At 46.7% G+C, this 17,100-nt stretch overlaps 1 protein-coding gene across 1 annotated transcript; it reads left to right on the forward strand.

Annotated features, from left to right (window-relative positions):
• The first annotated feature begins 452 nt into the window (after nucleotides 1-452).
• Nucleotides 453-8,838, forward strand: CXCL14 (C-X-C motif chemokine ligand 14). The gene is made up of 4 exons (XM_017836092.1): nucleotides 453-793; nucleotides 1,714-1,819; nucleotides 6,325-6,435; nucleotides 7,674-8,838. Exons 1-4 carry the CDS (start codon nucleotides 730-732, stop codon nucleotides 7,687-7,689), a joined length of 297 nt encoding a protein of 98 aa, XP_017691581.1. The 5' UTR covers nucleotides 453-729; the 3' UTR covers nucleotides 7,690-8,838.
• The last annotated feature ends 8,262 nt before the right edge of the window (nucleotides 8,839-17,100 follow it).

Raw genomic sequence — 17,100 nt, forward strand, 5'->3', positions numbered from 1 at the left:
TTCCCGAAGCACTCCACATGCCAAACCCACCTAACAACGCTTTTAGGAATATTTCTTTTTCCATTTAACTCGCTAAATTTTCCATTAGATTTAGAAGTCTGCTAAAGCTAAAAAAAATTAATATTATAAATTAAAATTATAAATTAAAAAGTCAGTATGTGACCAAAGGCGACATCCCTTCCCAGATTCTCCAAATCTCATTTCCAAGGTGCATGGGAATTTCTGCGGAGCGCGGGCATCCCTGGAGCGCTCGCAAGCGGGTGATTTTCCACCCAACAGCCCGATTTATACAAATACTCACATAACCCCCCCCTCTCAGCAAACCTCCTTCTGACGGAGCTGTCCCAGCTGGGCAGGGGCAGGAGCAGCCGCCCCATCGCCTGCGCTCCCCCCGGGATGCTCGGGGCGGGGATGGGGGATGTTCCCCCCCGGGGTGCCGGTCCCCTCCCTCCCCGCCGGGGCTGAGGAAGCGGAGGGAGCCGTGGAGTTGCTCTGCATATTAATGAGCCGGGAGCGAGGGCAGCGGGAGCCGCTTTAAAGGAGGCGAAGGGAAGGCAGCGGCAGAGCGCAGGCAGCGCAGGCAGCGCCGGGCAGCCGCTCCGCCGGGAGCCGCTCCGCTGTCCCCTCCCTGGTGACACCGCCCCGGGTCAGCGGGATCGGGGGGACGAGCCCCAAGCGAGAAAACACATCAACCCCCCCGGCGTCTCCTCGGGTACCCGCTGTCTCACCATGAAGCTCCTGACAGCAGCTCTGCTTCTGCTCTTCATCGCGATGTGCTTGGCCAGCGCAGAAGGTAAAGTGGGTTTTTTCTGCCTATTCCCGCATAAACCTCTTTTCCAGTAATTTGTGTTTGCCTCCTGGTAGCCCCGGGTTGGGTTGAGCTGTCCCTGCCTGTTGGGAAGGTGCGATGTGCAGAATCTGCGAGGGAGGGAGCCGCGAGGTTTTTAAAGGTGAAGTAGAGGTAAAATACACGGGGCAGCTGTGTCTTCATTTGTGCCTTCATTGGAGGGCAAAGAGCTCTCAGGGTGGCAGGTCATGCCATGCTCTCCGTTTTCAGGAATACAGCTCAAATACCTCCTGTTAGGTGGGTTTAGCATGTGGAATGCTTCAGGAAATAAGATCGGTTTAGGGTTGCTTTAATGAACACTCGAAGGGTGGTTTTCAGGGAAAATAGAGCAGAGCTGGATTTGGGGTTGTGGCACAGTCTGCATTTTCTGCTGTGCTCAAAAATGATGGTTAAAAAACGCTCAGCTTTTGTCTGGCTGTGACTGCACCACGACATCCATGTGAGGAGAAATGACTGGAAGTCCTACGAAGTCCAAGTGGGACATGAGTGAATGAGAAAGCAGCCGAGACGTGCGCTTGCTTTCTCAGTTTAAAGAGTTCTGACTCTCATTTCCTTTTGCTAAATATAATTATATTTAATCGCGGCAGGTGCACTGTAAAAAAATCTGATATTTACAAAGCCTCAGAGCATATATAGTGCTCTAGAAAATATTTCCCAGAGAGCTACTACCTTTTCCTGGGATATACTAAAGAAAAGAAAATTTAATTATTTTTTTTTAAGCTCTGCAGCTTCACAAAATTCAGCTTTTCCCACCAAGGCTTGAAAGAGCAAACTGAAGTTTTCCTGGATGCACCCAGGCTGGAGGGAAGGGACGCTTGGTATGCAGGAGGCTTTGCAGACGCGTGAGAAAGTGCTTTCTCTTGTAGGCGTGAAGTGCAAATGCTCAAGGAAAGGTCCTAAAATAAGATTCTCTAACGTACGGAAGCTGGAAGTGAAACCGAGGTACCCGTTTTGCGTGGAAGAGATGATTATGTAAGTCTGCCTTCATTGATTGCTCTCAGTTTCCCTGTCAGCTGAACTGCTTTACCTTATACTGCAAGTTCCTTCTTTGTTCTTTGTTTTCCTCATGCCCCGGCATGCTAATTTCTGGGAATATTCATTTGCAGATTGAATATTCCTGGGAATATTCCGATGCAAAAAAAATGTGCAATTCTGACCCAAACCCCATCTATTATTTTTCGACAGAATTTTTTTTTCCCTTAAAATCAGTATTTCCAGAACAGGTAGCGACAAAAAGATAATCATTAGTTCAAGTGAAAATAATGACAAATCCTACTCCAAGCTACCTGATATAAAATTCAGAGCTATTTAGTTAAGTTATTCTGGGCATGCAGAATAAATATGAACAGAGTTTGGTTTCTGCAAGGAATATTAGCCCAACCAGAGACAGATTTTCACCTGTGTTGTACCAGAGCAATTCCCTTCATTCACGGAGATTACCCAGCATTTAAGAAAATGTTTTCCTCCCAGTCTCCCTGCAAGGTGGGATCAATGCTGCTATGAAATCTCAAAGTGATGTAATGGCTAACCAAGGTGAGGCAGGTTCAGGGATTTTTGACATGACTGGCTCAAAAGGACGATTTTTTAGATTTTAAATATGAGTGGGTTTTGGTTTTTTCCTGTCCTTTTTTGGATATCTTAAGATTCCCCCAAAAAAGCACCTTCCAACCAGCACATGTGGCTGGATAAGGACGGATTAACCAAGAAGACTTCACCAAGCTCCTCTGCCACCTAAGAGAGGGGAAAAGGGTCCCAAGAGCAGCCACACTCCCAACACCAAGGGCTGGTTTGATCCAGCATTTGTGTTCCCTCACGGAATATTTGCCATTCGTTCAACAGCAGGATCTGAGCACTGTCCTGCCAGGCTCTGTACCACCTCTGGCACTCTGTAATGCCCTTGGGGACAAATCTTGCTCATCCAACTGGCACAAACAAGGAGATACCACGGACTTCTCACACAGAACTGGCTCATCAGACTCAGCGAGAGCTTGTGGAGGAGGAAAGGAGATCCAAGGTTCATTATGCTTCCTCCAGAGCTGAACCAGCATCACTGTGAGCAATGCTGAGCTCAGGGAGCATCAGACCCACTTCTCTGAAGCCCAGATCAGCTGATGGTGACCTGAACAGAAGAATGCTTGCAGAGCATCCCTGCCTGAATCAGCCCCTCACAGCTTCACCTTGTTCACTTTGACCCTTCAACAGCAAAACGATGGTGTGGAGGAACACCAACTCTTCACATCCCACTCAAGGCATTTCCCCAAAAGCAGATGGTGACCAGGGGCTATAAAATAAATCTCAATAATGCCACATTTCACTTCCAATCAGAAAGCTGGGGAAGCTGGAACACTGTGTGTAGGAGCTGCTGCTCTCCCAGCCCGATCTCTATGAGGATGTTGAGCTATTCAAGCCTGAGGGCTGACAGAATTGTCCCATCATCTCCCCTCCCCGTGGGTGTCTGTGGGGCAGGGTAGACCCACCGGCATCCCTGCTTTTCCAGCTGCCCTAATGCAGCCTGAACTCAGCTCTGACAGCAAACTGAAATTAATATTCTGAGAACAAATTGATCCCGGAGACTCTGGACAAGGAACAGCAGAGCTAAATTCCTGCAACTGAGTTTTTGTTGCTGCAGTGATCATCTAAAATGAGTTGTCGAAGCTGTGTTCCCTTCTGCCCTCCTCAAAAGCTCTCATATGTTTTCATACAGCAGAAACTTGGCATAAATGATGTTGGGCAAAGAAGCAGTGGGTATGGGGGTGGTGCAGTTATGTTTTGGCCATAACCCCCCAGCAGAGCTGTGGTACAGGGCAAGAGACAGTTAAACTGAGTCCTCAGTTTAGTCAAAACCTATCAAGATTCATGGTACATCCAGCAGCAATTGTGAGTGTATCTGTCCCTTGGAATGAGAGAAAGCAGAAGAAAATAGGAGAGAAGTTTAACTCTTTTTGCCTCAAATGTTCAACCCCCTCCCTTCCCAATTCCATGTTTTGTCCCATCCCAGAGAGCTGGGATGTGTCAGGATGAAAACAGCTGATGGAAAATAGATGTTATTGGGAACCTTTCTCAAGAGGCAGTCAAGGCAGGTGACAGTCCCCACACTGGTTTGGGATGAAAGGACCAGAGCCAGGATCCTTGGGGCCATGGACACAGGGTGTTTGTAGGCAGAGGAGCAGCCCCACCATCCCTCAGATGAGATGTGTGAGGGCACGGGGTGCTGGGGGGCACAAACTGCCCCAGAGTGCTCATCACAGCCCTGGAGGCAGGGACCTACTGGGGGGGATTTTGGCACAGGGACCCTCAGACACCAGGGGTAAAGGCTCCAGACAGCAAGTCCTTGGTGGCTAAGGGACAAATCCCACTGGAGGTGAAAGTGCTTCAGTCCCTTCTCCATCCCTCTCAACCTCTTCTTGCAGCCCACCCAGACAGCTCCTCCCTCAGGGTATGAGCTCCCACAGTGCCTCTCAGGCACATCCCCTTACGTTTGTCAGACCAGCATCCTCAAAAGCAGGGCCGGCCCAGCTCAGGGTGCCCAAAAATGCTGCCACCCAACCCTGTGCCAATCAGGGACTGCCTGGGAACTGCAGAGGACTGTGGAGCTGCCTTGGGAACGTCTCCTGTGCTCTCCATCCTCCAGCACCAAAGAGAAAACCTCCATGTGATGTCAAAGCAACGCATGCCAGGATGAGAAAAGAGCCAGTTCACCTGAGAAGCAAATCCTGCATCTCCTCCTCCTCAGACAAGAGGATCTAGTAAATCCAGAGTGTCCTTCACTGCTTCTGGTGCAAGTATAGGATTTGCTGCTTTTCAGAGGTGTTTCTACTCCTCTCCTCTTGCAATTCAGCCTGTCCATCACTTTCTGGAAATATTTGTGTGTCCTGTCAGAGGAGAAGCCCAAGCCAAGGTGTGGATCAGCCAGTGCAGAAAAGGTGGCTGCTGCCTGGAGGAACTTTGAACTGGCCTCAAGTCCCTCAAAACTCACCTGCCCTGTGCCTTCAGTGAAAGTTTGGTTTCACCCCTCTCCAAAGCTACAGGAAAATTCCCCTTCTCATGCACACACTGCTCTCCAGAGGGGTTGGCTGAGAACACGCTTAGAACAGAGATAGTCCATGTTTTTAGCAGTGAATCTGCCCTTTCTGTCACCTGCAGCCACCAAGGAGGCTCTCGGAGGCTTCCACCACTTTTCTATGCATTTGGGAAAAGGGCACTTCCTCCCAGAAAAACAACCTGGAAATTACACCTTAACTTCTTGTGACCTTAGCTTAGACCTGATGGAGGTGGAGCAGAAAGGGGAGCAGGGAGGAAGGTTAATTGAATAGAAAGAACAATTTGAACACCTTGTGCAATCTCAAAACTGGAAACGTGGTGAGAACCTCAGCTCAGTTCATGCAGGCAGCACGTTTTGCTTCCTCAGAACCAGGAGGGAGAGCTGGGAAAGTTTGCACTATTTCTTGTGTTAGAAGATAAACAGCTTCTTTCTGCACCAAACGATAAAAGAAACCCGTCAGTGTACACAGGTATTTCTGGTTTTCTGCCATCATTTTACTCATGTCTCTAGCAGCATTTCAATAATTCCATGATAGTGTTTTAGTTAAATCAATAACTGCTGATATTTCCAGAAAATCAATAATTCTAATACAAGTTGTGGTTGTGAGTTTGGTTGTTTCTTTCTAATTTCCTAAATTAATAGCAAAACCAGAAAACTGCTTGATTTTGAGCCCTGAGAGGTAGGGCAGCCTTGATATTTCTGCAAAGCCATCCTTTTGGGAAGCATCTTTGGGTCTCTCGTGTTACCTTGGTTGTGTCAGACCGAGTGATGATGGCCTCACTGAGCCCTCAAGGAGGGGACCTAAAACAAAGAGAAGACTTTTGCCGTGTTTTGTCTCCCAACAGGCTTTGTCCTGACAATCAGGGGGCACCAAGCTGGCAAAGAGAGCAGGATCAGGCTGTGAGCAGAGGAGGCTGAAGCCCCCAGAGCTGCATGCTGAGGCTCAGAGCTGGGCTGTTGGGCACAAAGGCACTCTGCCACATGCAAGTATTTAAAATATTGCAGAATTAAGGGCGGGAAAAAAAGCAAAAATTAAAATAATCAGTGAAGCTGTTGTGATATTTTCTCTCAAATGAACTCTTGTTGAGCATAAAGGAACAGTCTCCTCATGCAAAGACCTTGTGGTTGCCTGAATGAGCCCTAATTAAATAATCCATTGGGCTCAAAAGATGATATCTAACAGGTAGGCAGAGCAAACCCACTGATTAAACCAGAGGGTAGGTCTTGCTCTGGTACAACAGTGTAATGGCAGGCAATGGATTGGGAACAGCCAAACCTGCTGCTCTGTTATTCCAATGAACTCAAATATCTGCCAGAAAACACAGGGAATGAAGAGCCTTACACTGGCCCCCTGACCAGTTTTGGGAGTTGGTGGGGCGGGAGCAGGGGTGGGAATTGCCTGTGCCTGCCATGACCTGTGTCCCTTGCCCTGCAGTGTGACACTGTGGACCAAGGTGAGGGGGGAGCAGCAGCACTGCCTGAACCCCAAACGCCAGAACACCGTGAGGCTGCTCAAGTGGTACCGAGTATGGAAGGAGAAAGGCAGGTAAGTACTTGCTGAACTGGAGAGGATCTTGGTGGCAAGCCAGGCAACCAGCAGCTCCCAGGCACAGAGAAAACAGGGAAGTGCACACACTGCAAGTGCTCCATCCAGCACCCAGGATGTATTTCATTACCCAAATTACGATTTTAAACTGGTGTTCTTGGTATTATTTCTTTCCTGCCACGTGAAGTTCTCACTCCTATTTTAGGATTAGGCTGTTCTGGCTGTAAATAGTAATTATTTTTAGTCAAAATATTCATCAGCTGATGTTCTCAGTTACTTACATACACTCACCTCTCTTCCACGGGGAAAGCTCCAGGATGAAAAGCTGAGGTATTTTCAGCCATGAGAAAAGCAGTCAGGAGAACTGGGAAGAGAGAGCCCTGTCACACACCTTAGTCACATCACCTCAGCATCATCAGTCTCTGATGACGCAGGTATTTGCCAATTTTAGCAAGTGTACCATGGCCAGAAAAGCAATAATTTTCTGGTAAAAATCTCTGACACCTTCTCCCTTGTAAAGAAGATTTTTTTTTTTCCTAAGTCATCAGTCACAGAAAGGGAGAAACATCTCCCCAACTCCCTGCCAGCTCCCTGCCTCTGCTTCACAACCAGAGCACGTGGGGAAGCCCTGGCTATTGCATAACCACATATTTACACTCTTCCCCCTGTTTCCTTTTCTTTTTTTCTTATAATGCCATCATTAATAAGACCAAGGATGCCCAGCCTCGGGCTTGTCCCTCAGGAGATGTGCAGACAGACAACCCATCATGTTGTTCTGTCAGGACACAATCTAGAAAAATGGCAGAGTAATATTATCCCAAACAGAATAGATAATGTGAATTTATTACATCTATGGAGAGCTCATGATAAGCATCAGAAATTGGATAAGAGATAGGGGTTTTCCAGAAGTGAATTAGCTGATGTGGATTTCTTCTTATTATTTATCCTGATAATCGTGGCACAGTGTGTTATTCCCCACATGCCTCCAAGGTGTGGCAGTGTCCAAGTCCAACACTCCTCCCAGATGCTTTATGGACATAGATTGCTGAAAGTCAGCAACTTGATTTCCAGATTGCTTAGGCAAAGGCTAAAAATCTGGTTTCTAGAGTTTAATTATTTGTGGATTGGTTTTGTTATTATTATTGTTATTATTGTTGTTCTTGTTGCTGTTGTTTGAAATGGACTTGAAGCTTAATTCATAGTTTAAATACCCTGCTCTTGGTTCTTCCTCTGTTTAGGGTCTATGAAGAATAAGAGCAAGTGGTGTGAGGACTGGAGCAGATTCCCTTGGCTGGCATAGGACTGGGCTCTACAGAAGATTATTTCTCTCTCGCAGGCATAAGACACAAATTCTATATTATTATAAAGCACTTTTTACCAAGGGTCAATTTTTACATTTTATAGCCACGTGCAAAAGGCTTCCAGATTTCCCAAGCATCTGTTGCACTTCTGATTCCACACCCGTCTGCTCCGTACCGAAATCGGGGAAAACACGTGCTTTTCGTTCTAAAGAAGTTGTTTCGGGATTTTTTTTTTTTTTTAATTTTTTTTCTTTTTAATTATTCTTCATTCCTACTGCACTATGATCGCAATCGAGCTTTATAAGCTCATCAGGCAAACAGCGACGTCGGTGACGGTGTCACACACAGCCATTCCCTCGCCCTCCGGGCAGCGGGAAAGCTTCGGGGCCGGGCTTTGTTGGGCGCGTTTGCAGCCTCCTCCACCTCGGTCGGGCAAAGCGGGGACCAAAGACGAGTTTGCTGGGGCAGCTGCCACCGAAACGTGGCTGTACCCGCAGAACGAGGTCCCTCCTCAGCACCTCGTCAAGTGAGCCTGAGATCACTTGTGTACCTCTTCTCTAAAGGACTCGAGGTCTGGCTGCAAAGCGAAGCGCCCCCTGTCTCCCCTTTAACCTCTCATGCATTAGGAAGCATTTCTAGGTTGTTTTTATTACTAAGAAAATAAAAAAAGTCTGTTCGGTTTGGGGTTTTTTGGTTGGTTTTGGTTTTTTTTTTTGTTTTTTCACCTGAAGCGCTTACAGAGAGTTTGTGGCTTCAGTACTGAGATATTTTAAGCTTCGAGGCTATTGTGTATGATTTCCTAGATTTGTAGCAACAACAACAAAGAAAGCCTTTAAAAGGTACCTTTTTATGAAAAATATGATAGGGCAAACATATAAATACCTATGTATGTTTTAGTCACAATACAACATATTCATTATTTTGAATGTAATACTTCCATGTTAAGCAGTGCATTCCTCTTTTTAATATAACAAAACTACCTTTTCATTTGTAAATATACTATAGGAAGTCTCCCTATATTATCTTGCTGTATAATGTACTGTACTGCTAAATTATCATATGCTATTTAAATGTTTGAAATATTTAGAAGGTTGCATGCAGATTTCATATTTCTTTCTAAGACAAACAAAAAAAAGTAATAAAAAAATATATTTAAAACAAGCTGACAATTGCTTTTAAATTCCCTTAAGCCATCAGGGAACTCCAGCCACTTCTAATCACTTGGGGTTTTGTGGATGAATTGGTTTGGGGGGCAAAAACGGTGACTCAGAGAAGCTGATTAGAGATATGGCATCTTGATGACTCTGGAATTAGAAAACATTATTCTGGTACAATTTCCTTTCCTTCCTCATTTTAGGATTTGGATTTCAGCCAAACACAAGGAATGACATAAATAAGGGCAATACCATTAGCCTGTAGCCACTAGTCTGGTGTCAAGTGAACACAAATCAACCACTTCAATCCATATAAAACCAAGTAAAAAAAGTGATTTAAATAAGATCTGGGTTAGTTGGGGGAAGGTTGAACAACAAAAATCAGACAACAAAAACCTGTGAGCCACCACCACCTCTTCCTACACAGTTTCTACCCTCGCCCACAGGGAGGGACTTTGCACCCCACAGGGCTCCTCCATCACTCCCCAGATAAAAGGAAAGCAGCAGATTGGAATGGTAAAGCCAGCAAGAGTTTTGATGCATCAAAAGCTCCTGGTGTTCCCTGCACAGCACCTCTTGCCTTCCTGCCTGCTCCCAGCTGTGCAAGGGCAGCTGCTCCCGGGATCAGCAAGAGCTCTGCCACAGCAATCTTCAACTGTGCAATCAGGCCAATGCCTGGCCTCAGCTCAAGGCTTTCCTGCTGCTCAGGCAGACAAAAAAGGGAAAAAACCCCATATACATACACTATATATATATATATATATATCTCCTTAATTACTGTGCTAATACCTGACAAGGCTGAAGGAGGAAGAGCTGTTAGATTTCAAAGTATTTTCCTATTCTGCATAAGGATGAAGCTCAAGCTTCAGGTACCTATGAGTAAAAATCCTGAGGAAGATCCCAGAGTATTTAAGAAATTAAATCTCTGGAGATATCAAGCACCAGGCTCTGCTCCTGGCTGAGCATCTGGACTCCATCTCTGGGCAAGCCCAGACCCATGAGCTGCCCCTCTCCTTTCTCAAGTCTCATGTTAACAGGGCCAGTAGATTTTCCTTGAGAAGATTTGATTTCAACATACCAGCAGACTTCAAAAATGTTTATGCTTGTTTAGTGACTACTGGGCAATGGATTTCCTGGAAAAAATATTGATATGGTTGCATAAGAGGTGGTTAAACGCTGCTGGGAATGCTGTGCACAGCTCTGATTGCCCAAACTGATCTCCTAATGACTCACACCTCACAGGGTATAGCCTGTACAAATGACTCTTAGCTCTGGGTTCATCTGCCACACAAAAACCACCAGCAAAAACTAAGCACTGAGGAAACCAATTGTAATGTTTTTCTGCTTGTCAGAATGAGAAACAAACAAAAAAAAAGACCAAAACAAACAAAAAACACCTCCAAAAACCCCCAAAACTTTGGTTCAATACTTGTATGTCCCTTAAAATAAAACTCTCAAAAACAGGAATTGAAACTAGGAAGAGACAAAAACTGCCCCCAAGCTGGTTTTCCCAAGCCTATTAACCTGCATGTCCAGGCAGGGTTGTTAACTTCCCAGGAACAGGAGGAGCATCCCTTGCCATCCCTGATACAGAGTTATAAAGGGAAATACTGCATCAGAAGGTAACTGCCATTACCAAATCAGCCACTTTCCCTCAGACTGAAACATCTCTGCTAAAACATTTAAATATATATATACAATATATATATGTAGGTACCTCCTCCACAAAGATTTGGCAGCAACCCTAAGGTTTGCTTTTGTTTTCCCCAGCAGCCTGTGAAGCCACAGGAGACCCTTCATTCCAGCCTCCCTCATATGCAAACCATACATTTGTGCTCCGGGACTGAAAAATTAAGCCGCTGGAACACGGTCTGAGCATGCACCAGCCAGCCCTGAGGGCTCCCCAGTTCCCAATTTACCTTCCCAACAGCCTGAACACGTGCAGGGTAAGCAGGAGCTTTGCTTCATCCTGGGGTGCAGGAGTAGCAGACCCCCCAGTTCCTTTACTCCATGAAGCATCACACACATGTAAACCCTTCCCAGAGCGTCCAAGGAGGGCAGTAGCCAACTGCTTTCCCCATCCAGCCTGCAAAGCTGCTCCCCAGCAGCCAGGAGCACATGGAAATGAAGCAACAAGCCCTGCAAAGGAAACCTTCACACACAGCCCATCCTTCCCCTGGGCATTGGGCATCCACAGGCTGCACCCCTTCAGAAACAAGGCTATTGGATTTTATTTTAATAGAAGCATGGGGTGGACCAGCTGCAGTGAGAGGACACAATAGTGGGGAGACCTGCCTGGCCTTTCCAGTGAGAGCACTACATGGGATTAGTAATGTTACACAGAGCCTTTCACCACTTGCTTTTCACTTGTTCGTGTATGGTCCAGGTCAGCACTGGCCAGAAAAGTTTATTAAGAAGTGATAGCTGCTTGGTGGTCTGTGTGAGGTGGCTCTGGGCAGGCCCTGCCGTGCCCCAGCTCCCCCAGGCCCCCTAAATCAAGGCACAAGGCCATGCCAGATTGCTGCACACGTGGGGACCTTTCCTGGCCACGTCCCTGTGGTGGAAGTGCTGGCTCTGCACTATCCAGGTTTTACCAGGGCTGTGGGAGCAAACGTGGGGCTCCATGGAGGGGCTGGGGGGCTGCACTGGCCACCCCTGAGACCTGAGTGGGAAGTCAAAGGCAGTGTTACAGCAACACAAATGCTCTCTGAGCTAATTAACCAGCAGAGTTGGGACCCTTCTGGGCCCATATTTGCAGAGAATAGGAATGAATGTGAATAAAAAAAGCCACCACCCCCAGGACTCATCATCCCACTGGGATCCAGAACCAGCGCCTGTCCAAGGGTAAAGGGCCTCTGTGCAACCTGATATCACTTAACAGGTTTTATATGAGCCCAGACAGAGCTTGCAGTCTCCAAAACACACTTCCCATTAGGTCAAATGAAACTCCAGGCACATTTGGGGTATTTTTCCTCCAAAGCCAGTTTTCAGAAATGAAGCATTGAAATCCAGATGTGCACAGCATCTGAAGACCTCACTTATTGCCAGTTGTTCAGCACCTTTGGAAAAAGGTAAGCTGGCTTGGGCTGAATTGGGGCTTCAGATCCAGAAGGATGGGCAGCTCATCTTGAAAACCCTGGCTGCACTGAGTTCATGCCAGGGCATTCTGTGGATCTTCCATGCCTGGCACTCCTGTTGGGATTTGTTGTTCAGTTTGTTCCCTTCAACAGGTTGAGGTGTGCAAGGTCACCACTGGAAATACAGGTATTTTTGAGGATTGCTGTTTGCAGCTCTCCCTGGCTCTGTGTTTGCTCTGCCAGAAACTCTGTGTCTGTTAGTCATTGATTTCCCTCTGATCCTAAACCACAGAGAGCTGAGTGTTTCCTGGAAGGTGCTCATTTTGCCTTGAAAAGCTGCACCCCACGAGCCTGCAGCTATCCTTGTAACCAGCACACATTTCTGGCAAAGCAGATTTCCTCTAATTCCTTTACCTGACATAACCCACCCCAGAACAGCAACTGGGATTGCCATTGCCTGAGAGACAGCAGATGCAGCTGCCTTTGCAAGGAGCTCCAGATGCTTTGAGTGATCACTGGCACTCAGAGGTAACAGCACACACCTTACAGAAATATTGTCTTCAAAATTCTGGGCTTCCAGGCAATGTGGAAAACCCCAGGACACTGTTAGTTGTGCTCCCTGACAACACATACCTGCATCTCCCTGGAACGTGCCCACAAAGGTGTTTGAGCTACCATTTTATAAATTGTACCTGCACAAAATGGGACCACCACTTGGTCCTCATGTGAGACTGAGACAGTCAGCATCCTCTTTACCCTCCAAGGCTGCCTCCTTGGACCATCACCTCCACTAACCAGTGGCCCTGCACGGGCAGCTCCTGATTCATACGAGAGGTAATAAAGTTTGTAATACCCAGAACGGATCCAGAAGCTGGATTTTGAGCTTCCTTATTTCTGTGAGCCAGTGCTATTTGAGACAAAGCTGTGTGAGATCAAAAGGATGGTTGGGAGGCCCCAGGAGCCCGAGGTTCAGCCCCATTCCTTGCTCTCACCAGCACTTCGGTGTCTGGCAGCTCCTGGGCCTTGGCCAGCACATCCCAGCCCAGATGACTGTTCTGAAGGAGCAGTGGGGAAAGCAGGGCTGAAAGGCCATCTAGTGGTAACCAAAAACCGTCTCAGACAGCCCGGGGACACCTCTAGAGCATTATAAATCAGTTTGGAGCCTGCTCACTGCGCTGCTGTGGCTGGGGTTGCTTGTCCACAGCACTGCAAGAAAAGCTTCAACTGTTGAATTTGGATTAGGAAACACCCCCAAAGCAAAGGAAAACAAACCAAAAACCAGAGCAAAGCAGCTGTGTTTTGGGAAACCTGCTCAGAGGTTTACAGAGTGATATTATCCTGTCAGTTTGGAGTGTGTACACTAAGGGAAAAGAGGACACCTGGCTGCTCTGTGCCTGCAGGAGCCGTGTCCATCACACCAGTGTGGGAAACTGGACTGCAGCACAACCCTGGGGACACTCATTCCCAAACCACCTGCCTCAAATCCTTTAAGAACATCAGGAGCTTCTGCCCAGTGTGGTTTTCTTGCCCAGTGGTTCTCCCTCCTGTCACCAGCTCTCCAGAGAGACCAGGACCCACAGGACCCCACGTGGTTGCCATTCCCCAGGTGCTGCACTGGGGTCCTGTCCTCAGGCAGGACCCTCTGACCTCCCAGCAGCCAAAACATGCACACTGTCACCTTCAATGCCTCAAGTGGAGAACCTGCTCCTTCTTACTGGGCACTAGCACAATTCATCCAACCACCAAATCAAAGCCAAGATCCCTGGAAGAAATGCTTGCAGGGATGCAAAGTGCACAAGTGTTTATTCTCTGAACACCCGGGTAACAGGTTGTGTTTCTGGTCCTTTTCCTGACCTCTGAAGTCCTCAAATCCCCTTGGATTTGTCTCTCATCTTTTGCCTGTTCATTTTATCAGCTCTTTGGCTCTGATGACACCCATGGAGGACATCCAGCCCAACAGGAGCTGGATGAGCAGGCACACAGGACCCGGGAGGCAGGGATGACATGACATGAAGTGACAGGAAAGCAAGCAGGCAGCCAAGGCCTGGGAAAATCACCACGCCTGCATTTTTGGTTTCCTTCCTGCACAATAAAAGGGGTTAGTGAATTCCTCTTGGATGGGTTTCAGAACCTCTTCCAAGGAAAAAGAAAATAATCCTGCTGATGTTCACTTCAGGCTGATAATTGCAGGGATGATTATGATTTATTCCTGTCATAAATCTTGGAGCCAGAAAAGGGGTTTGAGGTTTGCAAGGTTTGCTGGATGACAAAGGGAAAACACAGCTCTAATTGCCCTTCTTTGTTGTGTTTAATTAAGGATTCTGAAGCAACTGATCTCAGGGTTTTTTTCATGGTTAGAAACCTGCAAGGAAAAGAAAATCTCTCTGCAGAGGCACCAATCGAAGCTTTGTTGGGTTACTAGGCACTAAGTGTGCTACATCTGAACACTCAGGACTCCCAGAAAAAGAAGCTTATTAAAGGAAAAGAAATGCTACAACAGGCTTCTTTCCTCCCCCCCACTTCCAGTAGGCCTTGGCAATTTTGAGCTCACTTCTAATCCCGGAAGAAATGTCTTTTTACCTCATTATTGCCCATTCAATCGTGTTGCATAAAAATACTTCTCTGTTTCTATTACCTTCATAATTGCACCATTTACATTTTTCCTTGGGGTTTACTTCAACCTCCTTTCTTAACTCTCCAGACTTATCACTTCTGCCATCACATTAGGAAAAACAAACCAGCCCAGAGCAGCTCAGCTCCCTCCTCGGGCCAGTAATTCCCAGTCAAGCACCGCCCCTCCTCCCCAGCACAACTGGTGCTACCTCTCAAATTCAAAGTGTAAGTGGCTGGCAGGGTGTTCTCTCTCCATTTTTGTACAATAGCTGAAACAGTTCTGCCAGGAAAATCCAGTTCCTCATTATGTCAACCAGTGTCAGAGCATCACGTCTGGCTGTGAGTGATGCCACCAGCCCAGGCTGCAGGAAGTCAAGGGATGAAAGGAAAAGCAGGAAATCCTTGGGATTGCTTTCAATCTAAAGGCACTTGGGACAGTGTTTTTTTTTTGCAGAAAGCAATGGCACTTGATAAAGGGGGAGCCCCTGGGGCCAAAACAGGACCCCCACACGCTGCACCAATCAAGGGAACACCTGCCAGGAAACACAGGTTTGGGTTGCCCAGAAGGTTAAAACCCAACACTTCAACTGCACAGAACAACAGACTGGACAGTTATGGCTGGAAATGTTGCTCAACGAGGGGAAAATGTCAAATATAACTCTAAAGGGGGGGGGGGGGGGAAGAATTCTTGGGTTTGCCATGGTGTCCTCCATCCCAGGCAGGACCGGGAGAGCAGCACCGGCTCCGAGCCGCAGCTTGGTGGAGGTTGACACCTTGTGGTTGTTCCCATCACTTACAAGCCAGGAAAGCTGGACTTTTCCTTTATTTTTCTCTTGAAGACAGTGGGTGGAGTTCATGGCCGCAGAGCTGGATTCCCGGCACCTGGCACGTCATCTGTGGGGTTGAGGTCTGGGGTCATCAACAGGTTAATGAAGATAAATAACACTGAACACTGAAAACGATAAAAAAACCTCAGCCATACACTATTTTTTTCTGGGGGAAGAAATAAAGAAAAGGAAAAAAGATTCCCTTGGATAGGCACCAGCTGTATATACATTAGACCCACAAGACAAGTAATAAAAAGTGATCTCGATGTTGCTCAGCAATTTTCCAGCCCCATTGGATCCCTCCCTGTTTGCACAGTGGGGTGAGAGGTGCAGAGCCCTGGGTAACTCCAACAGCTGCTTTGGAGAAGTGGAGCTGCACCAGCTCCAGAGAAATTATCTCTAGTTCCCACTGGAGTAAGTGAAAACAGGCTCAAGACCTGCCATGCATTAAACCTGAGATGAAGGAAAAAAGTACCTTGGGTTTTACCCAAGAGGGTTTAAAAAAAGAGACATTTGTAGTCTGAAGAGGTGCATTCACTTCTTCATTCCTAATTAAGTATTTTATTGCCATTTAATACATGCTTAAATTGGAAAAGAAACCAGCATCCCCACATCAGAGGCACAGCAGAAAGACGTCAGCCAAACTTGTCTCCCCTCATTAGCCAAGTACTTGTTTCAGAGGAGTTTGTTACTGTGGAAGTGCATCCAGCCCCAAGGGGGAAAAAACCCTCACCTAGGACAACATTTACTTTCCCTTAATCATGCTGCTCCACTGTCTAATTCCCTGAGTGCTAGAACTAGTGCTTTGTATTTATTTAGCACTTTACCCCTCCAAGCTACTCTAAAATATGTATTAGCAGGCATAAAATTTAAAGCTGCACTAGTAGAAAAATGTTCAGTAATTACAAGGGTTGATATATACCTTGCAAACTATTCTTGCCACCTAACTGTGGGTCAGACTTAGCTGCATACCCTGATCCTCCACAGTGCCACTGCAGGAATAAAGCACAGCACCTGCAGGGTCTTCCTGTAAAGTTTTTCCTTCTCTCAGCCCAGCTCAGCTGCACCATTATGTACTGGTCCCAGCAAACCCAGCACTGGGAGTTTCAAGGGCTGTTACACCTGTAGTTTGACACTATACTTTTATTTTTTTCTCTTTATACCTGAAGGCACTGACATAAGGAAATCCTGAGAGATGATACCTGGCCGTAGGAAGATGCAGTTCCTCACCTTCACCGTGGCTGCTCACGCTAACAAGGGGTGAATTCAGCCTAGAATTTAAGAAGTTTGTGCCTGTGGTTTTGTCCCTAAAAAATGGGAACTTTAAAGGATATATTGCACATACAATACAAAGGTAAATGGTAAGTTAGAAGGTTAACCAGAAGCTGGTTTTAATTCCAGAAAACAGAGCAAATCTACCCCTTATTTACCATTTGCTGCCAGCAAAGTTTAATGCAATTTGTTTGAAAATCAGTGGACACCCTTCCAAAAGCTGAGCTGGTGCAGGAAAAAAAAGGGGGTTAGTTTAGAAAGAGTCAGGGCACCATCATTGTGTGTTCTCACCAAAGCACCTTAACTCAGAAGTCACACAATGTTTCATCTTGACATTTTCTAAAAATCTTGTTCTGTTTAAGGTAAACTAAATCTCTTCCTCCTTCCACCCACCCCAGTGCCCAGTTTGGCCTCTGACCTG

This window comes from Lepidothrix coronata, unplaced genomic scaffold (assembly GCF_001604755.1).
Source record: "Lepidothrix coronata isolate B3197 unplaced genomic scaffold, Lepidothrix_coronata-1.0 Scaffold269, whole genome shotgun sequence".
Taxonomy (NCBI): domain Eukaryota; kingdom Metazoa; phylum Chordata; class Aves; order Passeriformes; family Pipridae; genus Lepidothrix; species Lepidothrix coronata.

Excerpts from the sequence above, each read along its gene's own strand:
- CXCL14 (XM_017836092.1), top strand. The coding sequence starts at position 730 with ATGAAGCTCCTGACAGCAGCTCTGCTTCTGCTCTTCATCGCGATGTGC. Across the intron at positions 794-1,713 it reads GTGCTTGGCCAGCGCAGAAG|GCGTGAAGTGCAAATGCTCA; the intron begins GTAAAGTGGGTT and ends TTTCTCTTGTAG. Across the intron at positions 1,820-6,324 it reads TGCGTGGAAGAGATGATTAT|TGTGACACTGTGGACCAAGG; the intron begins GTAAGTCTGCCT and ends CTTGCCCTGCAG.